This window comes from Nelusetta ayraudi, unplaced genomic scaffold (assembly GCF_046127955.1).
Source record: "Nelusetta ayraudi isolate G7.1 ecotype Tasmania unplaced genomic scaffold, CSIRO-AGI_Nayr_v1 ptg000005l, whole genome shotgun sequence".
NCBI classification, from domain to species: Eukaryota; Metazoa; Chordata; class Actinopteri; order Tetraodontiformes; family Monacanthidae; genus Nelusetta; species Nelusetta ayraudi.
Genome location: NW_027466055.1, coordinates 8,676,609 through 8,701,170, shown reverse-complemented (window position 1 = coordinate 8,701,170; position 24,562 = coordinate 8,676,609). Strand labels below are relative to the sequence as shown.

General features: G+C 46.9%; 1 protein-coding gene across 1 annotated transcript in view; it reads left to right on the top strand.

The window, feature by feature from the left end:
* The window catches only part of slit3 (slit homolog 3 (Drosophila)), a 206,616-nt gene that overhangs the window by 177,586 nt on the left and 4,468 nt on the right, over positions 1 to 24,562 (top strand). The window contains exons 23-34 of the mRNA XM_076012328.1: positions 698 to 769; positions 3,377 to 3,448; positions 3,535 to 3,617; positions 3,741 to 3,821; positions 4,102 to 4,226; positions 6,567 to 6,664; positions 11,154 to 11,293; positions 12,998 to 13,091; positions 13,931 to 14,068; positions 14,530 to 14,770; positions 16,725 to 16,855; positions 24,209 to 24,363. Coding sequence (XP_075868443.1) covers positions 698 to 769; positions 3,377 to 3,448; positions 3,535 to 3,617; positions 3,741 to 3,821; positions 4,102 to 4,226; positions 6,567 to 6,664; positions 11,154 to 11,293; positions 12,998 to 13,091; positions 13,931 to 14,068; positions 14,530 to 14,770; positions 16,725 to 16,855; positions 24,209 to 24,363 — 1,430 coding nt within the window. The remainder of the gene's footprint in view (positions 1 to 697; positions 770 to 3,376; positions 3,449 to 3,534; positions 3,618 to 3,740; positions 3,822 to 4,101; positions 4,227 to 6,566; positions 6,665 to 11,153; positions 11,294 to 12,997; positions 13,092 to 13,930; positions 14,069 to 14,529; positions 14,771 to 16,724; positions 16,856 to 24,208; positions 24,364 to 24,562) is intronic.

Below are 24,562 nucleotides of genomic sequence, written 5' to 3'. Positions count from 1 at the left end.
CTTGAAAACACATGAAAGTCTGTGAAGTAATTACGTCTTTGTGATGAGATGCAACGTGTGATGCCCGTGTTTAGGAAGTTTCCAGTGACTACTAGTCAATAGTTGATAATGGGCATATGTATATATTTTCACGTTCATTATTTTCATGAGATTGTCGCCGGCGTAAGAAAATATGTGAGGTCAAAGTGGAACGTTATGAAAAAGGGGTTCCTGCTAACATTGTTTGAAATATGCTTTCTTACCATTCAGCGGCGCTAAATCTCCGATGTTGGGCCTTTAAACGTTTATTACCCACCTGCCATTTTCCTTTCGGTTTATTGGCACATTTCAAAAAGGACTGAACAAAACCGAGCGTGGCATTTTTAAAGCTGCAGCCTTGCCCCTGGCATTTTCCTCCGGCTCTGTCGATTTTTTTTTTTTTTTTTCTCTCTCTCTCCTCCACTTCACACACCGTGTCACCGCGGCTCGGCCGCCCCGAGTAGTTTCTGTGCAAGTAACTGTAGGACCAATTCTTTTCCTGCTGCTACTGCTGCCTCCCTCCTCAGAATCTGTAGCAACTCTTCTTCTGACTGAATTTTCATCTTCTAAAACATGGTGCAGAGAGAACTTTTTTTTTATTATTATTATTCCAACAACAAATCATATAAATCCCATGTCTGAAACCAAGCCTCGCGACCTTCCCTCTCTTGTCTTCCAGCATCCTGAGTTACAACCAGATCCGCTGCATCCCCGTCCACGCCTTTGACGGGCTCAAGGCGCTGCGCCTGCTGTGAGTAGCTCCGTCTCCGAGTGCCGCAGTGGATTCAATATTCATACGCTCCCCTTTGCCGCTTAAAGTACCGAGCTAAATCAAAGTTTAATCACTCCCCCGGTGCTGAGTGTCATGCGGAGACCCCGTCAAGAAGATCCGTCACGGCCGCCCAATCATTTGTTGTTTCAGGGCAGTAAAAGGGATAAAAGTGACAATATCTCATCTCCGCTGTGATGCCGCCGCACGCTCAGGAGACCCCCCTCCTCACCTCATCCGCAAACCCACCTCCACCCCCCACGACACCCACACCGCCCGCCCTCCCCCCTGCACTCTCACCCATTCGTCTTTACCGCTCTCCCCCCCCCTTCGCCTATCTCTCCATTTGTCCGCCCAATGCCGCGTTTGACGAATCGACCTTCAGCCTCTGTTTCTCTCAGTCATCCATCTGCTTGTCCACCCTCTGTCTCAGGAGCCCACATGGGCGCCGCCGTGCACGGATGTACCTCACACACACACACACACACACACACACACACACACACACACACACACACACACACTTGCACCAGCAACACAGAGATACTTAAAAATGAAAAGGCGCACTTATCATCGCTTGCTTAGCGACACAAATATCAGCGATCCGGTGGTGAGACGAGGCGTTGACGAATCAAACTCACCCGCTGGAGAAATAACAAGTCCCCAGTAATGCGTTCATCCGTCTCTTCTCGCTGTTTATCCTGCGTTCAGCCCAGGCTACCTCAAGGTGAAGGTGGGGACATTGACAGAGAGACAAACTTTCGCACAGAAACGTCCCAGGCCCAGGAATTTAACCCACAACCCTTTGCTGCGAGCCAACAGCGTAACCACCGCATGAAATGACGATGCAATTACTTTAATGTTAATATGTACTGTATATGAATTCATCATCATATGATATACTTGCTTGAAAGAAAGGCTGAAAAGGGTCTGGTTTGTGTTTGATAAATAAGTCAAAGTTAAAGAATACGCAGAGAGGTGTTGCGGTTGTGTTTTCTGGCCTGATCCTGCAGCGACAGAACAGGTTTGCAGAGTCCAACACCTTTGGCCCGCAATTATATTTTCGGCACGCGTGCACTGATGGTGACTGCAATTCCCACTTCTCTCCACTCTGCTTAACTGCAGGCTGGAGGAAATTACACTTTTTGGCCAAATGGTCTCTTTTTGGAAGTATCATGTGTCCAGGCTGACGTCCAGACACTCACATCCCCAAAGTGATGACACCATTTCACCGCTGATGGTGGTTCTCGCCGACTCAAAAGGAAAATGTATAAAACCTCCGGAGGGCTTTTAAAGGTCACATGTGGCATCTCTTCAACAGCCAATTTACGGCAGGTGATGGAAACGCCACCAGTTAAACGGCAGCTGTGATTTGTAGCTGCGGATCTTTGCATCCTGACCTTTGTCTTTATAATGGCAAATGGCAATTTTTGAATTTGAGAAGTACTTTTTGTTTCTTTTTTATGTGTTTTCATTCGTTTTTGCTCCCTCAGAGCAAATAAAAAACAACATCCTCTTTTAATTCATTCCATCCTCTCTCTCTCTCTCTTTCTCTCCCTCCCTCCTCCTCTCTCTGTCTCTCTCTCCACATATCGATTTTTATTCTTCATCACCTTGCAGAACTTTTGTGATCCCTCCCCCACTCCTCCCTCCCTTTCATTTTGCTTCATGTTGCCGTGGGGACTGATCCCGCCCAGCTCCCTGCATAGCAACCGGGTTGCCAGGCAGCCATCACTGTCACTTCCTCATTACCCACAAGCCCCTCTGGGCCAGTCCTGCGCGGGGGCTGCGAGACCACCAAGCAGACTCACAAAACATGCAAAACACAAAGTTGTGTGTTTATATGAATATTACTTGCACACTCACAACCACAAGCTTGGGTGCGCTGCGGCACACACACACACACCAACGCACACTTTCACACACACACGCATGCATCGGTGGTGGCTTTGATAGCTGTCCCCTGTGACAGCCCTTTGCTTTAATGGAATGTGAACCTACACATAAAGACAACGCACACAAAGGACATGCAAACAATTTTTGAGTCTTTGGAGGTTTTACACACACAAACACACAAACACACACACACACCCACAGTGATGCATTGTCCATGCATGGGGGCGGGGAAACAGATAAACAAAGCAACAGTTCACATCCTCGCACTGTCGGCCTTCACATCGCAGCAGTTTGTCTCCATCAGACACACACACACACACACACACACACACACAAACCACACTCTGCTCGGTGACCACATCCGTCTGTTTATATTCCACCACGAGACCCGGAGCTAAACTTTATGGCCCAACAGTAAAAACAAAGTTTGTGTTTATTTTCTGCAATTTTTTTTTCATGAATGTTTTATTTATTTTGCAATAAAGGAGAAGATAATGGTGCCTCGGCAGCTAAGGGGCCACAAATAATATTTAAATAATTTAGCATGCTGCTTGTGTAAGGGTTGTTTTATGTTTTTGTTCAGTGTTTTACCTCCAGGGTTTGTGTTGATAAGACGCATTATTAGCCATGTGTTTTAAAAATAAATAAATATCCGGCAATATTTTAACGCCCGCCACTTTTCTTATCTTTCAGGACGCTGCACGGTAACGACCTCTCCACCATTCCTGAGGGAGCCTTCAACCACCTCACCTCTCTGTCCCACCTGTGAGCGCACGTCCACGTGTCTCCCTTTTAGCTGTCAATGACGCCGCAGATCGTAGTTCTAACAGCCATCGCTCTTCTCTCTTTAGCGCTCTTGGTGCCAACCCCTTGTACTGTAACTGCGACCTGCGCTGGCTCTCCCAGTGGGTGAAGGCGGGTTTTAAAGAGCCTGGTAAGAAAAGAAAAATATATATACAGACAATAACAACAGTCAAAATAACACGAAGCCAACATTCCGACAAAAGAAAACGCTGACAAAGGTCGCAGACGAGATGTGTTTGATGTGTTCTTGCAGGCATCGCTCGCTGTAGCGGACCTTCAGACATGGTCGACAGACTGCTGCTCACAACGCCACTCAACAGATTCCAGTGTAAAGGTGAACCGATGCCTCCTTTGTTTTTATTCGCTCGCAGCCGTCAGACGCAGCTTGGGGTTGCGATCTGACATCTGAGAGTCAGTCTGAGTGCTTTGCGAGTTAATCCTCCTTTTGTGTATCGTGTTCTGCTTTCTCAGATTCACACGAGGTTGTTTGTTCAGTTGCTAGAAAACATTTGATTCCTGACATCCTTATTCTAGGAAACAAACAAACAAACAAAAAAAAACCCGTCTATGGGATAAAACCTGACGTTTTGCTTCTCCTCTGCCGTCTCCTTCAGGCCCAGCAGATATTAGCCTGATGTCAAAGTGCGCCCCCTGCCTGGGAACACCCTGCCAGAACAACGGCACCTGTGTCTCGGACGCCACAGGGTCCTACCACTGCACCTGCCCGTACGGCTTCAAGGTGAGTCTCGCAGAAGGTGTTCAGAGTTAACGAACCTTCACCTCAGATCCTACCAGACCCACAAGACCAGCAGTTGCCCCTGATGATTAAAAAGTTTTTTTTACATGCAATACAATGAAGTCTAGTCGGGAAAATGTCTCTCGTCACTTAAGCAGCATTTTGAACCAGTAGACGCCGTCTTATTCTGGCCAATCCGTGGTCTCCTGCAGATGGACAGACGCACATAAGCCGGTGGTATTAACGGGCTTCAGCTTTGGCCTTGCATGCATAATGCATCTGCCGGTTGTGTCAATACAGAAATGATGGCTGCAGCAAATTGCAGCGGAGGTATTGATTGATCGGGAGACGGACGCTATAATAACGGTCAAGACCCCTGCAGCAGCGGAAGACACACAGCGATTGGCTAACTGAGGGACAGCACAGTGAGAGAGAGATCAGTGGTTTCAAGTCTTGCCCGTGTGTGTGTGTGTGTGTTTGTGTGTGTGTGTGTGTGTGTGTGTGAGTATGTGTTATACACACATACAAGCACCTGTAAGATACACATCGGCTCTCATGTGTAAACACACACACACACACACACACACACACACCTCACAACCTTTGGGCTTACAGCAGGACAAAAGCCTCAATCTGGCCTTTAATTAAAACGTCACTCGCCAAGGTCACCTGGGTCAGGAAACGAGGGGTGTTTGGGGGGGGGGGGGGGGGTCGGCAGTGTTTGCGTGCGAGCGTCGCCGTGCATGACAGTGTGCTGGCGTCCCGCGCATCTACACGCCCGCGTTTATGTTTATCTCCCCGTGCCAAAGTCAGCTGGGACGCCTTTAATTAAAACGTGTTGGAGGAATCAAAGTGGGAGCGGCGGAGAACAAAAGAGGGCGAGGGGAGGCTGGGATGAGGGGTTTGAGGGGACGTGGGGGGGTGCATGAGAAATAAGACACGAACGCGGCGACGGCGGAGTGAAAATCCAAGAGAGAGAGAGAGAGAGCGCGTGTTCGTGAGCGGAGGAGAAGAAACGCAAACATAAAAGCTGGGATGAAAAGCGGTGCAGAGACGGTATTAATGAAGACGGATGGGGCCAGATGAATGGAGCGTAAACTTCCTTCTCTGGGCGCCGATCGCGGGGAAGGAGTCGTCGTGTTGGCGGCGCCAAAAGAAATAAAAAATAAAAGGTTCGGCAGTTTGAAATCCAAACTGTAGCCGCGGCCGTGGGGAGAGAGTTTGTTGTAAGGCTGCGGCCCCGATACACGACACGCTTCGCCGTCAAGGCTGTTAATTTACAAAACAGGTTCTGCGGCGAGCGAGAGCAATAAATCCGGCCTGTGTGTGTGTGTGTGTGTGTGTGTGTGTGTGTGTGTGTGTGTGTGTGTGTGTGTGTGTGTGTGTGTGTGTGTGTGTGCGAGAACGCTGAAAGACGTGCGCACAGCGTACCAGCTGACGCTAGTGAGTGTGCTGTAGAGGAGCGAGAAGAGCCGGAATCAAAGTTCATTAGAGCACTTGGTTGAGAAAAGGTGATTTTTTTTTTTTGTTTTTGTAAATTCAATTTAAATTTGATTTCAAGGCCAAATATGGGCCGAATAATGCATAGGATAAAATGTCTATTTTTACATACATCAATGCATATTTTTGACACATTTACCAATTTATCAGCATTCAGCATTGAGTTGACGAGTCGGTCATTTGCTTCCTCTGCTTGCTCCGCTCAAAGCTTGCTTCTTGAAATCGGTCCATTGTGATGTCAGAAAGGGCTTGAGGCCTCTCACGGTTCAGTGACAGCACCACAAGTCAGGTGTTGGCTCCGCCCACTGGGTTAGCCTGGTGTTTGTCTCTTCCAAACGTGGAAGTTTCTCCAGGGTTTTTCTCCACTGGGACCTTTCACACCAGAATTTCAACAAAAAAGAAAATGTGAAAAGCTTCACAATCACACTTTGCAGTCATAGTCTGAAGGAAGCCTGATTGGTCCGTTCTTAATTGGATCCGGTGCAGTGAAACGGCAGTAACTACTTTATATGGCGGCCCAGAGGCGTCACCTCGTCCTCGTATCGGCTGTGAAATTCTCCTTTTTCCACCTTTGGAGGCAGGAATTGCTTCTTTCCCCCGAGCACTTAGGCTGGAAAAGGGCGCACGGAAAGACAGAATGTGACCCAGGGCGGGAAGGAGAGATTATCTCATGGGGATCAAGTGCCCGTGGTGAAGCCATTTGAAAGCTCCTTTAGCATGTCGTGCCTTTGTTTGCGTGCTAAAATTATGTCTGGAAAATGATCTCTTGTTAATTTTTATTTCTTTCTTTTTCTTCTCCCCCCGCCCCCACACACACACTCCTCGTCCTTTTCTCTCCCCCAGGGTCACAACTGTGAAATACCAATCAATGCTTGCATTAGTTTCCCCTGCGCTAATGGAGGAACATGCCACATCCAGCCCGGACTCGAGGAGCATTTCAGGTACGACCAAAATCATCAATAACTGTCTGACAGTTCTCCGCTACACATCGGAGGTTTTCCTGTACTGAGAGGGGGGGAAAAAAAGATTTTTCAGAAGGTCAAGATTTCACAGCCACCGTCAACCTCCAAAGACTCAACCCACGGAGGAGAAAAAAAGAAAAACTTCACTCTGCGTTTTAGATCTAAGCCTTCCCTTTGCTGCTCTAAATATAGAGAATCAGATTAGAGTGGACACTTTGTCTCGCAGCTCTTTGAATTTAGGATGTGCGAGTCCCTGGTGTGCGTCTCGTCAGAAGTAAAAGCCCATTAAAAGCTCTTTGCTCATTAAATCCCTGCGTCGCCCCCTTGACCTCCTCACCCTTTCTTTTTATGAAAAATAACCCTTGAAATGCGCTTACGAGGAGTTGCAAGACACGATCATTTAAATAAAATAAAAAAAATAAATAAAAAAGAAGTAGAAATGGACTGAAATGTGATGAAAGTCGGCTCAATGTTGACAAGTCGCTGATGACATCGTTAACAGGCAGCAGCTGGAATCAGATCAGAAGCCATGTGTTCTCCACAGCGTCGGGTTGATGGCATAGCATGGGATTTGGTCACCAAATTGATTGGTCTTCCAACAATCAGAGACTTGGCATAAGAATGTTATTCTCATATATATATATATATATATATATATATATATATATATATATATATATATATATATATATATATATATATATATATATACATATATACATATATATATAAAATAACATTCTTATATATTACATTCTTATATATATATATATATATATATATATATATATAAATATATATATATACATATATATTATTGTTTAACTTACAAAAGCACAGCCGTTTCTCACACCTTCAGGTTGGGCCAAGAGCAAAAAATGGAAAACAAAAAATGTGAGTTGTCACTGAAAAACATATGCCGCTCGAATGCAAAATCGAACAAACCTTATAGACGTAGTAGGTGGGGAAAAAAATATGAAAAACAAATTGCTGCCCCTCTACCACGTCCTGTGGCACTTTGGTGAACCGATGGAATGAGCAGAACTTGCTTGCAAAGGTGTAACAAACAGTATCAGTCAGACGCGGCTGTGAAATGTGGGACTCGAGTCAGTTAAACCACTTGGATGGTCGCATAAAATTAGCGCATCCATGTTTCCGTGCTTCCAGTTCACGTGACTTGGCATGCTGTCCGCACACGTTAACACAAATAATCTAGGAACGTGGATTTCATGTGTGAGAACCACGAGGCACCATGAATCCACATCCATGCTGCAATTAAAGCTTTCGAGGGGTTTGGAAGCATAACGGACGTCGTTCACCTCCAGGAATTCTCTGTTGCACATTCAGTTTCACACTTTCACACCTGGGAGCTGCAGAGCCGCCCCGGCCGGGACGTCGAGGGCCAGAGGCTCCTCTCCGGCACACGTTCAGGGAATAAGAGAGTGGCGCTGACACAGGAGCCTTTGAATTTGCTTTTCACACTATCGGCAGCGCCCGGTCTGAATCCCAGTGGCGTTTGAGGTGCTCATGCGCGGAAAAGTAGAAGGGGATCTTTGCTGCAACATTGTACAAGCCCCCAAACCCAAATGAGGAAAAAGTCTGCTTGTTTTTTTGAGACGGTGCGTCGAATTACAGGTTATGCATACAGATTAGAAATAGTTTAAAATGCAAACATTCAAACCACCAGCTTCCTGAGAAACTTGCATTTGAGCATCTGCAGGTTGACAAAAAGTTCACTCGTGGGACGAAAAGGGAATCCTCACGACATAATGGATGCAAATTCTGCAACAGGGCTGATTTAATCATGGCTACACCACAGTTTTGATGCCAAGGCTCTTGACTCAGACCCTGGTGACCTCTTCTGGTCCAGTGGAAGGAGGAGCGGTTAACTCTTCATTCCCCCGTCCCCCGATCATCATCTGACACTCTTCAACCGTAAATATCACCCAAAAAGCAGCTTGTTGTCCGTAATGCTAAATAATCTTTTCGAACCCTTTGCTTGTTCTTTTTTTAACTTAGAATTTCTTCCTGGCATTTAACATCCTTAATGGTAAAGCTATTAGCCGCCTTTCTTCCCTTTGCCGAGCTCCTCTTAAAGCTATAGACACTGAGAGATGGATAACAACAGTGGGGGACAGACGGGGGCCCCCTTTTGACATTTTAACATGTTACATAATCAGTTGGGAATATTCAATAACTGCAATTACTCTGGGTTCTTAGCAAGGAGCCATTTGTCAAACGCTTTGCTTTGAATGTCAAGTCTGGGATTTGATTAGTGCTCTCTGACCCTGTCAGTCCTCCTCATCGTCGTATTGTCTATGTTCCTCGTGGGAACGCTTCAAACAGCTCTTTTTTTTTAATAGAAAATCCCCTTTCAACCTCTCATCCTCTCAGACAAATAGCCTGAGCAGCAACAGAACTTTCTTAAGACTGGAGCCACAATTACAGCCAAAATTGTGTTTTTACTGCGTCAAGTGTTGAGGGAAAGCAACGAGTATTAATGAAGGCTTTGATCTGTCAGCTTTATTTCAGCGATGTCACTGCAGACACGTTGGCAAAGGAGATATTCAACTGACTGATGCGCACAATGTTAATGGTGGACATGAAACTTTTTAACACGGCCGTCGATTTGGCACAAAGCCTACAATTATAGTCAAACTTTCAGCCGCACTAAATAGAGCTTCAAAGAGGGCCATGATGTTCTGCATGTTTGCGAGGTTGGGGGGTTTTCCCCCTCCCACAAAAAAGGAAAAAATGATAAAAAATAAAAAAGTGACCAAAATGTTAGAGTTTGCGGTGAAATCCGTGCTAAAGGAAACAGACTTTGCAGAAATTGAGTGTAATACCTTGTAATTCTATGGCAACCCAAAACCAACCAACCAAACCGAATGTGTTTTTTTCAGAGTGGATGTGGGGAGGGTCAGCTGGAAGCCGCTGTAGCCAGTGTTTTTGCAAGGATTTTTGAAAGACCTACCGGCTTCCATCAGCGGCGATTAACGGCGGTCGGAATAAGAGTTTGGCTCGTCTAAATCTGGAACTTCGACTGTAGAAATCCCAAAAAGAATTTCCACGCGTTGTTTCTCTGCCAGTCATTTGAACCCGTTCCCGCCGAGCATCTTATCAGGTCACTGTGAGCAGCGGCAACCAATGGATGAACCTGCTGCGTGGTTGGAGGGAAGAGAGGGGGTTTCCCACAACCTTCAGCTCAGCGTTCTGAGCCTTCTTGCAGACAAACAGGGCGGCGGCGGCGGCGGCCGACGGGTGTCATGCATGTTTGTGAGAGGGGAGTGGGCGAGCGAGTCAGATAAGCGTTGGCGTGAGAAAAAGTCAGCAAGGCAGCAACTTTAGATTAGAGCGGAGCAAAGGAAACCGCAAACAGGCAGATAGGCTGAAGACGACTTACAGGTGCGAGGGTGTGTGTTGTGTGTGCGGGCGTGTGTCTTGTGTGTGTGTGTGTGTGTGTGTGTGTGTGTGTGTGTCTGTTTGACCTTGCTGAAAAATCCATTAAAAGCAGCGTGACTGTGTAGCATAAATGGAAAGCTGCAGCCATTGGCGGCACTTTGAGGAATCTATTAAGGACTTAACTGGACTGGTAAAGAAAAACAACAGAAAAACAGTGAGAGTGGGAGATGAAATAGGAGCTACCGTGGTGACTAATGTCCAAATGTGGGGGGCGCTGGAATAATAATAATGATAATGAACCACACGTTGACCTCAATGATGAGTTGGTCGGGGGGGGCCTTCTTTGACAAAACACTGTAGAGATGATGCAACAGACGGCGTGCGGTGGCGTAGATTGAAAGAACTTCAAAAACATATTGTCGGGATGGGTTTTGGAGAATCTGTAAAGCGTTAAAGTTTGAACAGATGTTAAAATGTCATCTCTGCCATAAACAGAGATGCTAAATTTAGCCCTGGTGTGGCTCCAGTGGTGGCCCAGAAGGAAGAGACAGGACAGAAAGAATGTCGGTCAAAAGGACAGTGTATTGTTGCCTCGACTGGCTTTCTGTGTGTGTGTGTGTGTGTGTGCGTGTGCGTGTGTGTGTGTGTGTGTGTGTGTGTGTGTGTGTGTGCGTGTGCGTGCGTGCGTGTGGCTCCACGTTCGTTTATTATTTTCACCCAACCTTCTGAATGAAAGCTGAAACGTTGTAACTTCCCTTTCAGAAGTGTTCCACGTCCTCCAGGAGGAAAGAAGTGACCAGCGTTGGCCTTTTAAAGGCGTCTGAGGTTTAAATTGTTGAGTGTTGTGATGCTCGGGAGCCAGATGACTCAGTGACAGTACATTCCTTTCCAGTGAATCATTTCATTTTCTCCAAAGCTCATTTTGGAGAATGGCTGGACGACAGAGCCCAACGGTCCGTCCGGTTGATTTGTTTTCACGTTGCCCGGCAACAGTGTGCCTGAGGCCTGACCCCGGCCGCTGTCCAGCATCTTCACCTCATGCTTTGGGTTTTGTCCCCGGCCGTAGCTGTGTGTGCCCGCCGGGTTTCGAGGGTCGGCGCTGCGAGGTGAACCCAGACGACTGCGAAGACAACGACTGCGAGAACAACTCCACCTGCGTGGACGGAGTCAACAACTACACCTGCGTCTGTCCGCCCAATTACACAGGTACACACACACACACACGCACTCACTCACTCAATCACACAGGGCAGAGAGAGGGAGAGAGAACCGCAATTTCCTCCTGCAGTCATTTCCGAAAGCCTTCACCTTCCGCTCCTCAGAGACACAAAGGGCTGCCGCCACCGACACAACATTCAAAAATCATATTTTCCACCTCCCCAAATGGTGAGTTGGCTGCAGCGACCTGAAACGGCTCCGTCAGGGGGGGGGTAGGGGTGTGGGAGAGCATTGACACAGAAGAGGGAATGAGTGATGGAGGAGGAAGAGGAGTGTAGAGAAAAAGAAAATGTCCAATAAAGGGCAAAAGAGAGAGAGAGACAGAGAGAGAGAGAGGGAGAGAGAGAGAGAGAGTCCAGCCAGTTAAACCAGAACTGCTGACTGGGTGGTTAAGTTTTCTGTCCTCTAAAATGCACCCACACACACACACACACACACACACACACACACACAGCTGGTCCCCCTTTGACACTGGATCTCGTTCAAGATACACACACACTCTCACACACACCATGTCATTATCATTGTTGGCGTCGTCTCAACAACAGCATCTCATACCGCCGGGCCACCTCACCACAGAGACACTGGACACACACACACACACACACACACACACACACACACACACACACACACACAGCTGCCTGGGCGCCTCTTGGCTCTGAACCTGCGCACAGTTCAGTGAAGCGGGCCGTGATCATCAGGTGTCACATCAGGAGCAGACTTTCTCGCTAGTTGCTCAGATTTCTCCGAGCTCAGCAAACAGGACTGTCAGGCCGTGTTTGCAGCAGGGGGTAGAGGATGAAAAAGCATACTATTAATAGTGATGATGATAAAAAAAAATTAAAAATTGATTGATGGCATCAAGGATGATGAGGAAGGCCTGAGGGTTTGAATTTAGAAACATTAAAAGCAATCCCCAAAACGCAAGTAACAAAATATGCAGCCATGTGTGACTTTTATTGTCCATTTTTGCCTGTTTTTAGCCACATTTCTTCAGATATTATATGTTAAAAGTGTGCAGCAAAAGGAGAATTGGGTTTGTGTCCAAATGTAAGCTGACATCAGCGGAGACAGACAGACAGACAGACAGACAGACAGACGAGGTGGGAGTGAGGCGGCGCTGGTAGATTAAAGCAGGACGATGGAAATATGTTTGACCCTTCACAGCCTCCCACAGGTCGAATGACTGACTCCTTTTACACACGCTGTTAACCCTCTCACCCTTGGAAATGTGTGTGTGTGTGTGTGTGTGTGCGTGTGTGTGTGTGTGTGTGTGTGTGTGTGTGTGTGTGTGTGTGTGTGTGTGTGTGTGTGTGTGTCTGCGTCTGCGTGTGTGTGCCTGTGTGTAGACCACAACCACGGTAACATAGCCTATTAATCCCTTCCTGTCAGCTCTGAGAAAAAGCTGATAATGCTTTTCCTGGTAGACTGTGTGTGTGGTTATGTGTGTGTGCGTGTGTGTGTGCGTGTGTGTCCTTGTGTACATTAGGACAAGCGCCGCACATTATCTGAGGCCTTGAGCGTGATAGAGCTATAAATAAATGATCTCTTTCCACAACAGCGGCCCTTCCAGGGAACACCTTTCTTTTCTTCTTCTTGTTTTTTTGCCGCTCTGCTTTTACACCCAAAACCTTTTCCCCTGCAAACGCCGACTCCTTCACATTCTCCCCCCCGCCCCTCTGCCTCCAGGTGACCTGTGCGAGGAGGTGGTCGACCCCTGTCTCCACGGCTACGACCCCTGTCAGCACGACTCAAAGTGCGTCCGCGCGGGCCGCGCTTACAGGTGAGTGACAGCTCCGGGGGGAGGTCAGCACTTAACGGGGTCGCGGGGTCGTGTCACTGAAGGTGACAACAAAGTGACATGTTAGCGTAGAGGTCAGGAGGTCAAAGCTCCACATTTTGTTTTTTGAGAGGGAAGAGGAGAAGGAGAATCGGAGAATTGTGTCATTTAAAAAAAAAAAAAAAAAAAGGATCCATGTGGATTTTGTGAATTTTTTTTTTTTTTTTTTTTTTGAAAAACCTCTTGAAGTCAATGCAACCATCCACACTGGCAGCGGATTTCCACTGAGCGAAATTTGCGGAGGCGAAAAAGCAAACGGCTCGACCTCTGACCAGTCAAAATGATGCTGGCACGTCGATGACGTTGCATCAAAGCCTTCCAGGCTGCATCAGCCCCGGTCCACATTCATTCATCATGACCGAGAGGTTTACTGTCTGTTTTCTCCCTCTGCAAACGCGGAGCCAGTTGACAGAGCAGTCCGTCAAATTGTCCGACGGACATTCTAAAGTAGTGGCGAAATTTCACTGGGTCAAATTTGAGCTCCTGGATCGTTGTGTTGAACTCATCCATCCCCTCTCCAACTCAACCACCCAGGCTCCATTGTTTCGCCTTCGGCGCCAAAGAAAGAGCGCCAGACTTCATTAGCTTAGCGAAATTTATATTCATATTCACCTCGCACCAGGTGTGTACAGGAAAAAATTCACCGTCAAAAATTTCGCATTTTCGTGTCGTTTATTCGCATGGCTTCGGCTATTGCCCCGTGTGCAAGGACCTTTAGATTCCCCGGCGGCACTCAGGCACTGTTGAGTGACTCTGCTGCCTCCGCTGCCTCGGCTCCGCAGGTGCGAGTGTCTGCCGGGCTACGTGGGCCAGCACTGCGAGCAGGACTACAACGACTGCCTGGAGAACAAGTGCCAGCACGGGGCCGAGTGCGTGGACGCCGTCAACGGCTACACCTGCGTGTGCAAGGAGGGTTTCAGGTGAGAGTCAACAAACACACACACACACACACACACACACACACACACAGGCAAACACACGCGGAGATGGTGACGCACCACTGGGCCAGACTGGGACCGGATACAGATGGCGCTTCATAATCAGATACTTGACTGTCTGGACGTGCGTGCGTGCGTGCGTGCGTGCGTGCGTGTGTGTGTGTGTGTGTGTGTGTGTGTGTGCACGCAGTCTGACCAGCTGCAGCTCCATGTGGTTAATTACAGCAGCGACAGTCGGCCATGAGAGAAACAAATTCATCAGGAGGGACGCAGGGAAGGAGTTGAGATGGATGTGTTTCAGCGCCGCGTCACGCTGCCACGACGCAGGCGGTTTGGGCCGGGGTTTTTTTTTTTGTTTGTTGTTGTTTTGTTTTTTTTTAACCCTCCCTTCTTCATCAAGTGAAGGCAGTAACAGTAAGTTGTCTCCCCGTTCGCCCTCCCAGCGGGCTGTTCTGTGAGAACCCTCCGCCGATGATCCTGCTTCAGACGAGCCCCTGCGACCAGTGGGACTGCCAGAACGGCGCCCAGTGCCTGATGGAGGCCGGCGAGCCCATCTGCCGCTGCCTGCCGGGCTTCTACGGCAGCAAGTGCGAGAAGATGACCACCGTCCACTTCCTGGGTCGGGACGGCTACCTGGAGCTGGCGGGCGCCAAGCTCCGCCCCACCGCGCACATATCCTTGCAGGTTTGGTCGCATTTTAAAGTGTCACATAATGCACGATTTACAGCAGTATTTTTTTTTTTTTTTTTTTAGCATTAAAAGTCCCATTTTGTTTGTAATTTAATGTCTTCCAACAATAAAGTGTCTCACTACTGACAGCCAACTCCCCACAAATCACCAAAAGTCCATCCATCTCGTCCAGTCCATGCTTGTTATTTTGGTGTCTTTGTGATGTCACCAGGGGCATCACCCTGATATGTTTGCATGGTTAGTGAGGAGAGCCACAGTCAGGCGTTGGCTCCGCCTTCTCAGACCACCTTGATTTTCTTACCTTCCAAACATGTGACAGGTCCAACAAAGCATCAGTTTAGCAGAGAGCAAAAAACAAAGACGTCAGTATTTATTTATTTTTTTTCAGGAGATTTTAGGTTATTCATCATGCAAGGCTGCTCCACTTAAGTCAGGGGAGAGAGAGGAATTAAGATCTGGGGGAAAAAATAAAATAAAAACTTTAACCACATGTCGAGGTGTCATAAAAAGAGTTTAGATTGTGAAAGAAACTCTGTCCCTCAAGGCTTGTCATCATTGACTTAACATGAAAAAGAGGAAAACTCTTTTGGGCTTAAACTGCAGCTGCGTGCTGCATCAATCAATTCACCGACGGATTACACGAGCAAGTGGCGAAACAAAAACACAGCAATCATCGTCCACACTTGTCTGTCTCCTCCTGCGCCGAGCTCTGGGAAATGCACACACACACACACACACACACACACACACACACACACACATTAATTCCCAAGCAGTGTACATTCCTGACACCTGCGAGAAGCTGCCTGATAGAGACGTATTTTTCCTGCGTTCTGGAAACAAACGTGCAATCGGCTGAAAGGAAAAACTGGAAGGAAAGAGGGAGAGGGAGAGAGAGAGAGACGGAGGTCTAATTGATATTTACCACCTGTTTGGATCTGAGCGGGTGCGCGCGTTCCCTTTGCGTTCCTGCCAGCTGCCGTCAGCGTCGGAGCCAAGGCTTTTAAAAAGTGCGGCGAGAGGCCCAGGCTGAGAGAAAATGAGAGAGAAACGACGAGGCCAAAGCACTTCATAAATCAGGCCGTGTTTTCCCTCGTACCTCGCCGACTTCTTTCCCTCGCCTCTCCTCTCTTTCTGCACCTTCTTCTCTTCCATCCCTCCATCCCCTCCATGTCGTTTACACGCTCCCTTTTGTTCCCGGTGCTTTGCCCGTCGCCGTGCACCTTCCTCCTCTCCTCCCGGCAACGGCTTGTGAGCAGGTGTTGACTTGGCCGCGCTCCACCGCAGCCCAGGGTGGTTAAGTGGCTTTGGCCCCTTGGCCTCACTTCCGCCCGCTAGTTAGTTAGCGCTTAGCGGAACGCGCTGGCCCGCGCCGCGTGTCAAGCGTCTCGCTGACCCCCTCACGGACTGAGCCTAGCGCCGTTTGGGGAAACGTCAGTTCCCACTGTGACATCACAAAGTGTCGATGTTACCGATATTGACTTTCTGCCGATATCCAATAAGCCGATATTGACCAAACGCTTAATTTCCAATTCCGATAACAACTGATACCGATATATATGCAGGCGTTTTTCCACAAAACTAATTTTAGGTCACATCAGATATCTCTTGTTTAACAATTTGCCTACTTTTACTGTGATGCCCAACTAGATGCATTCCACAAATTAACATTGTATGTAGAAAATAAGAACACCACTTTTTTGTCTTATGGAATGGGAATGAGGTAAAATGCACCCAAAGGAAGGACAGTTTGACTGACTGGCTGAGACTGGGGTTAGGGTTAGGGTTAGAGACTGGTGTTTTTTTGCTTAATTTTTGCTGAATGTTTAAGTTTTTGACACTATAGATTTCTAAAGGGTTAAAGTATTTAACTTTAAATTTTGCACCTGTCATAAAAATGTCAGAAATTCAACTTTCAGCTTTTTTGTTCTCTCATGTTCGTCTCCAGGTGGCCACAGATAAAGACAACGGCCTTTTGCTATACAAGGAGGACCACGACCCACTGGCACTGGAGCTGTACCAGGGTCACATACGGCTCATCTATGACATCACCAACTACCCACCCACCACTGTGTACAGGTAGGCTCTAAACAAACACTTGATAAAACACAAAATCACAGGACAGGCTGGAATCTGAACTCTGCGTTGAAACTGGGTGTGTTTTACTCAATACAGTCAAGTAAAAAAAAAGAAACAGCAAAATTATTTTTTTTTTATGCATGAGCTTTTATGTTAGACACTTTACAAGTAAAATTAACATTAGAAGATTTTTTTTAAGGGACTGCATACATAGGGACATGCACATGTATGCTTTTCTACCACTAGATGGCACTAAATCTTGCACACTTGGCCTTTAACTCAACATGCCGTATAACCAACATCTTGAGGATCTTCCCTTTAAAATACATGTTGGATAAAAAGAAGGAGATGGTGTAAAGTTCAGGAAGTCTTCAGAACTCAAAACTGTTCACAAACAGTCAAGAAAAGAACACAATAAAAGCACCCGGCAGTGCTGCAATGTTGTGATACAGGATTAGCTCTCAAATGTGACAGAGAATTACAGATGTTGTTTCCAAAAATGTCCGAACTACACTTTTGAGTGATTGCAGCAATCATGTGAGCTGTAATAGTATGAACTAGTGAGCTAATAGCTTGGAGAGAAATAAATAGAAGATGATGGAGAGAGACAGGAGGGGGGGGCACAAATGAGGGAAATAATTTAATGTTCACTCAATGGCCGATTATTTCTTGTCGGAATTTCTGCCAGCAATGTTTTTGGAAACTCTGGAGTTTGAACGCAAAACAAGGTCGCAGGACTTTTGCTCTGGAACCGGAGCCTCACTGCGTCTGATCGTAATAGCGTTCCCATAATAAATTTGCCTGTAGGATTAGGATGCAGCTTCATATTCTCAACCCTGTGAGAAGAGATGGAAGCCAGAGTTTAGAGTGCCAAGGACGAGGCTGTTCATGCATAAGGACTTTTCAATTATGATTAAGAATGTTAGGGTTGAATAGTTTATGGTAATGGTGTATGCATTTGGGAAATAAAGGCCTTGTCGATACTTTTTCTGATCCCTTTTTCCCCTACAAAGGCCCAAGGTAGGGTGAGGTTATATGGGTGGAAATATGGGGGTTTTGTTGGTCCCGCTACAAAAACAGGGACACCAGATCCTCTTTGGTTAGGTTTTTCTCCTGTTGTCTCACGACATCAATGAACCTGGTTTCAGATCTGGGTGGGCTGCCTGCCTGCGTGTGTGTGTGTGTGTGTGTGTGTGCGTGTGTGTGCGTGTGCGTGCGTGTGTGTGTGGAAAACCACTTATCCCAAACATGACCTCACCAGGATATTTACACACAAACGCATATTCCTCAATTGTGAAAGACAAGAAGAGGGAGGAGAAGGAAAAAAAAATTGAGGAAGAAGCGATTAGAGAGGAAGGAAGAATCAAATGAAAGAATGGAACCGATCAGGGCAAATTTAATTAGACTCCAGCGCAGATGGGGGGGTGGGGGTGGGGGGACGGGTGGGGGGCGGGGAAGGGTTTGTAAAGGTCGAGACGGAAGGAAGGGATGAAAGTCGGCGGGACGCACGGATGTATATGAAGACAGATTGATCAGCTAAAAAGGCAGACCTGCGGAGAGACTGACGGCAAGACGGATGGATGCGAAGTGAGAGATAGCAGAGGAGAAAACAGGATGGAAGGCGGCTGGACGGGGCGGAAGCGGCTAGTTCAAAGAAACCCAGCCGACGATGGCGGTCGAATGGCAGGATGTGTGGGAGAAAAGTAAAGGGATAACAGAGGAATGGAAGTGAAGAGGAGGGAAGAGCAGAGGGGGAAAGCAAACCACAGAGTGAGTCAGGGAATTATCCCTGTCCGCTCTCGTTAGGCTGACATGGGCCACGCCTGGGAGGAGGACAGACAGACAGACAGACAGGCAGGCAGGCAGATGGGGAAGAGTTCTTGAAAATGAGAGGATCAGGCGGAGGATAAAAGGGGGATGGAACGGTGAGCAGCGGCATGAAAAGGAAAGACTGAACACAGTACGTGCAAAGGTGCACGAAGCTTGAGGACGTAGACGAGAAAAAGGAAGGAGATGGTGAGGAGGGTTGGTCTGCTGAATGCAACTCTCACGCTAAGAGCTAAATAAACAGCATTATTCAATATCTAGCGTGAGCGTTCTTGAAAGGGAAGAGTCTCCCAAACCTCCTTGTGTACCTTAAGTAGCTGGAAAAAAAAAAATACTCGCCGTCTTTTGCTCACACGATTCCCCAGGCATCGCAGCAAATCTGCCCAAATTTGGAAATACGCGGCAGAGCGACCCAAGCCACATGGCCGGCCTCCGACAGAACCGACCCAGTCCAGGATGGCGTGACCATCCTAACCGCCGCAAACTGAGCGGAGCGCACAAAGGAACAGCAGTGGCAGCGTCCGAGTCGTGATCGTACGATTGGCGGCCAGCGAGCGCTGCCAGGCCCTCGGGGTCGTTTTTTGCTTGCTTTTGCCCGTGTTGAAACTAAAGCCATGTTTTCACTGCAGTTCCTGTAAATTTGCCACCAAAAAAAAGCTAAAATTTTCAGCAGCAGGCCGGTTGTTTTCACGGGCGCATTTCCTGGAATGCAAGCGCTTTCACTCGCCGGCGCCAGAAGCCGCGCTACTAGCGCAAGGCTGAGCGAGGCAGGAAGTGACGGCCACGCGGCGTGGTCGCAAGGTTGTCATTGGAAATTTCCAATGCCTGTGCCCCGTGTGCTTTGTTGCTGCGCTCTAATGAGAGCTGAGCACACTGTGTTTCCGTTCGTGTCTGATAACGAGCTGTTGCAGACTTGAGGCTTTCAGACACTAATGCTGTTAAGTTAAGTTGTACGAGTAGCAGCAGCAGTGTAATAGGAGTGACACCGACTTGGCTGTGTACAATGGTGCACGGACATCTGAGAACATCCCAAAATATACAAATGTATACATGGTAGATCGTGGGGGGGGGGGGGAGAGATTAAGAGAAAATTGGTAAATGAATGATGATAATAATTTAAAGAGATGCAACGGTAGTAAAATATACAAATACAATTTAGCTCAAACATGGTGAATTTATTATGAATATAGCTAAAACATTGTGTTTTAACATTTTTCCACCCTATTTTACCTCCATATTAAAAAACAGAACATTTGTATTTATTTGTTCAAACCCCTACTTTTACTCTCTTGCGCCACGGCTTCCTTGTAGCACCTTGGCCAAGTGAGCACTCATGTTTTTGGAAAGAATGGTTTGACAGGAAAGGAGCCTGTCAAGTTGAGACACCTGTGCTTCAGGGTTCACAATCTGGAGATTGGCCACAAGAAAAGCCAATTATCGAAAGATTTGTTGGGTCGCAGCTCCAAAGATACTCCGGGGACATTCGGTGCACATTTGAACCCAATATGATTGCGCAGGTGTTCCCTTTTAATTGTGTCCATCAAAAATACTCACATTATTTGTTCCATAAATCACAGTGGAACCACATTCTGTGCGAAACCGACCAGTGACTTTCCCCTGATTTCTGGAAACCAAAACACAAAACACCGCAAGTCAAAAAATTATGAAATCTGTCTAAACAGGTTGTCCTACCAAATTATTTCCCTCCAGCTTTTAGACAAATTAAGTGTCAGACACTCTGGCCCGAAACTGACTTTTAAACAGCCCCCAGGGCTGTGGTTAAAACAAAGAAGCTCACACATCCTTTAACATCACAGGCTTTTAAAAGCTCCCTGGCAGTTCATTCCTCTTCCACCTGAAACCTTCTAGCCCTGAAACAACAAGCGCTCCTTGCCTTAAAAAACTCCCTCATCAAAACACAGAGAACCTGCACCAGAAAAGGTCCACATATTACTCTGTAAAGAAACCGGCCGTGTTTAAATGGAAGCCAGAGGAAGAAAAAAAAAAAAAAAAAAAAAAAAAAAAAAAAAAGCGGAAAGAAAACAGTGAAGGAGCTCGCTGTTCTGCAGCTGCTGCAACCGCTGATGACTAATTGAGGTTACCACAGCAATAAGGGAAGGGGATGCCTGTCTGCTGAGCATCACTGTAATCAGATTGGGCTGCTATACACACACACACACACACACACACACACACACACACACATCATATTATATGCAATTTTAGGTTAACAGACACAAAGACATGAATCCTTTATGAAAGACTTGTAGCATTAGATCACTGTGAATACAGGTACGCACTAACAAAGGGACAAACGCATGCAAACAAAATAAAAACACAACAACTCCTCTTGTCAAACCGGCAATGCCACACGGACACACACTGGACATATGACGCGTCCAATCTCTTTAAATAAAGGCCAATCTTGATTAGATTTGACCGTGCAGCCGTCTGTCTTTCCACGCGGCCCCTCGTCTCTCCAAATGCTCTTGTGCATTTTTGCGATAACCTCATTGACTCTTTCTCGGATGTTTGATTCAGTCGCTACTAAATTTAGAGCTCTGGTTGCTGGTTGAGGGTTTATTTGATTGTGTACTAACAGGAAATTGGCATCCCAGCGGGTTTTGGAAAGGAGGGGGAAGAGAATCAGGCTAATGTAATGAGGGGCCGTTCCAATCTGCTGTGGATGTTTTTCGCTGAATCATATCATGGGCTTCTTTTCATTAATGCATGAGTTTTAAAGAGCTTCAACCAGCCTGAAAAGCGTATGCTAGTTTGTGTACATGCATGCACAAAGGTGAAGAAAAATGGAGTTTGTCCTGCATCCATTAAAAATATGTTTAAATGTGCAGTGAATTGGGATAACGGCATCTTTTTTTTTTTTTTTTACATCTTTAGTCATTCAACATTCAGAATCCTGCCGTCGTGTCTTTTGTGAGGTTTTGGATAATATTTCTCTTTGCTGATCTGCTATCAAACACCATACACACGTAGACACACAATGTTTGTGTCTTCATGTGGGACTTTTGAAAGGCAGGCGCTAATCTCGGACAGAAGTGAGCATAATGTCCTTGTTTATGTGTTTCTGAGGGGAAACGCTCAAAGCCACACACACGGGTAGCTGCTCACAGACAATGCAATACAAATGAGATATTTATTCGAAATATCGGTGTGGTAAGAAGAAGAAAAAAAAAAAACCTCCTGCAGCGCGACGACATGCACCTACCTCAACATCAGTCATCTACTGCCACCTGGTGGAGCCCTACAGCCGGAGCAGGTCCACAGCTTTTGCTGGTGCTGCTGGTTCTGTTTCCCAAAGCTGACAGCCATGCGTGACATTTGAGAACTTGAGTGGCTCGTTTCGTTTAACCCTTCGGGCGCTTGAGCAAACTTGAAAACGCTGGATGAAGTTGCTTCCAGAGTGAAAACCGGAAAGCATCAGAGCCAAAATGACGTGGAGAGCACGGACGCAGAAGCTGCGTGCGTCTGTTAGAAAAGCAAGGGTGAGGCTGAAAACTAAAAATGAGCCAAGGAGGAGGAATGAGGTAAAAGCAAAAGGCGGAATGCGAAGCGGAGATAAGGGGAGCAGAGCGGTGATTCGCCGAGCTAATCTTTCATCCTAGCAGACCATCATTTTTACTTGGTTGCAGCCGGCCTGTTTGAGGTCATTATTCAATTAGGTGTCTCCTAATGGAAACCATGTTTGTGTCTGCGTTGTTGGGTACACGGCGAAGTACGGGCTCCTATTTTAGTCTCTGCCATTAAACTAGATTGATGTCCGGGAGAATATGGAGCTCTGTGGTTAATTCCATCAGCAGCCGCTGTAAACATCTCGCTTTTTTCAAAGCCAGAAAACTTGCGACCGCTGTGTCAGATGTAACATTTCTAAAATAATAATAATGATAATAATAATAATAATAATAATAATAATAATAATAATAATGAATTCAAATTTGATTAGACAGCACCTTTCATTTAAATGTTTGCAAACATCAAATGTTTGAATCTCTGAACGACAGACATGCCATCGTTTTTTCAACAATAGGAAACCTTGTGCTGTTTGCTAGTGTTACAGGTCTCAGTATGAGATCCTGTTAATGGACTTCATGTCTGCTGTTGAAACAGAAATAACTGGTTGAGAGACACAAGCGGCCATTTCTGTCTTCCAAGCCTCCTCAGCGGAATGAGGAAGTAGCTTCAGTCCGCGTTTCAGTGACTCAGAGCTGTCGCTGCACTGCCCCCTAGTGACCAACCAAGGAATGGCATTCCAACATTCAATTAAAAAAAAAATGTAAATGACAAATGTGACAATACACTTTCTGTGCCTCACACGAGCAGAATTATCAAATCTGACTGGTCCTCTTGAATGTAAATTTGAACAGGTGGTTTCGACCAGTCAACTCACAAGTTTCGTCTTCCCTCTCCAAACACTTTCTATGGGCTCTGTCTAATATGAATAGGTTCAGTCAATCTTCCTCTTTCCCATTCTGCTGCTTTCCTTGCTGTCTCCCTCAACACATCTCCGCTGCTCCATATTTTCCCCCTCAATTGCGTAGTCAGCATTTAAAAAAGCAAAAAAGAAACAACTCACACTCGTCCGCCTCCAGAGCTCACAGACCTGCTCAGTTGGCCGCTAAACGTTACGTTGCAATAAGCCAACCGCACTCCAAACAGCTGTCAGTCAGAGCAGTCCCGAGGTTTCCCCGGCGAGCGGAGCCGGCCCAACAAAGGGGAGCATTGTGTTGACGCTCGGCGGCGGGCATCTGAAGGAGACCACCAGCGAGAGAAGCGACAGCTCCTCCTATTGTTTGGTCTTTTCCTTTTGGGGCTTCAGGCGAGACAGGACCGGGATAAACGGAGGTCTGGTCGGTTGAACCAGCCCACCATCCACCGCTCCGTCTTCTCTCAAGCCACCGTCCCCCCCGTGTTCACTCCCTCTGGTGGCTGTGCCAAACCACTGTCTCTGCAGCTGTCTGTCTTCCTGCAGCGAAAACCCTTTTCGCGGGCAATCTCAGACGCGCACACACATTCTCTTTCCTGCCGGGGTCACACGTGGTGCGAAGGGTCAGAGCGCTGGTTCGCTTCGGTGGGATCGTTTAGTATTCAAAAGCGGTGTCGGGGCGAGAGTCGAGGAGGCTGTTTCGATGACACAACGCTTTGAATTGTCCCCCACCAGTCTCAGGCACGTCCGAAGCCTCATGTTTGGGGGAAACTACATTTTAATTGAGCGACATCAGTCTGTTTTCTGTTTCAGCACAGATTTCTTTTCATTTACTTTTGGTCAATTTGCAAACCCAACAAAACAAAGGCAGGGGAGAAAAAAAAAAGGTTGTTTGCCTTGAAAACGTCTGTTTTGTGTCTCGCATTTCCAATTTTCTCTGTCGTTTTTTTTTTGTTTTTTTTTTCTTGCCACTCCTCCGTTCTCCCATCTGGTGCAGAATTCAACAGTAATTTCTCATGATAGGAACCACACTGAATGCTCTGCTGACTTTTTTTTTTTTCTTCCCCTCTCCCTGTGTGTGACAGCGTGGAATCAGTGAATGACGGGCTTTTCCACACAGTCCAGCTGCTGATTCAGAACCGTTCGCTCAGCCTGGTGGTGGACAGCGGCGCCCCCAAGAGTCTGGGCAAGCTGGCACGTCAGCCCTCAGTGGACCATAACACCCAGCTATACATAGGAGGTAAACAAACATACACGCACACACATACATACACACACACACGACACACACACACACAATTACAAAAATGCAATGTTGTGGTCAATTTTGACATCATTTGTGATTGCACTCACATATTTCCTATGCGTGTGTACTGTACACAGTTACCTCGAACATGCTAGTGAATATGTTTTTCTCCAAAAACACAGAGAAGAAAGCA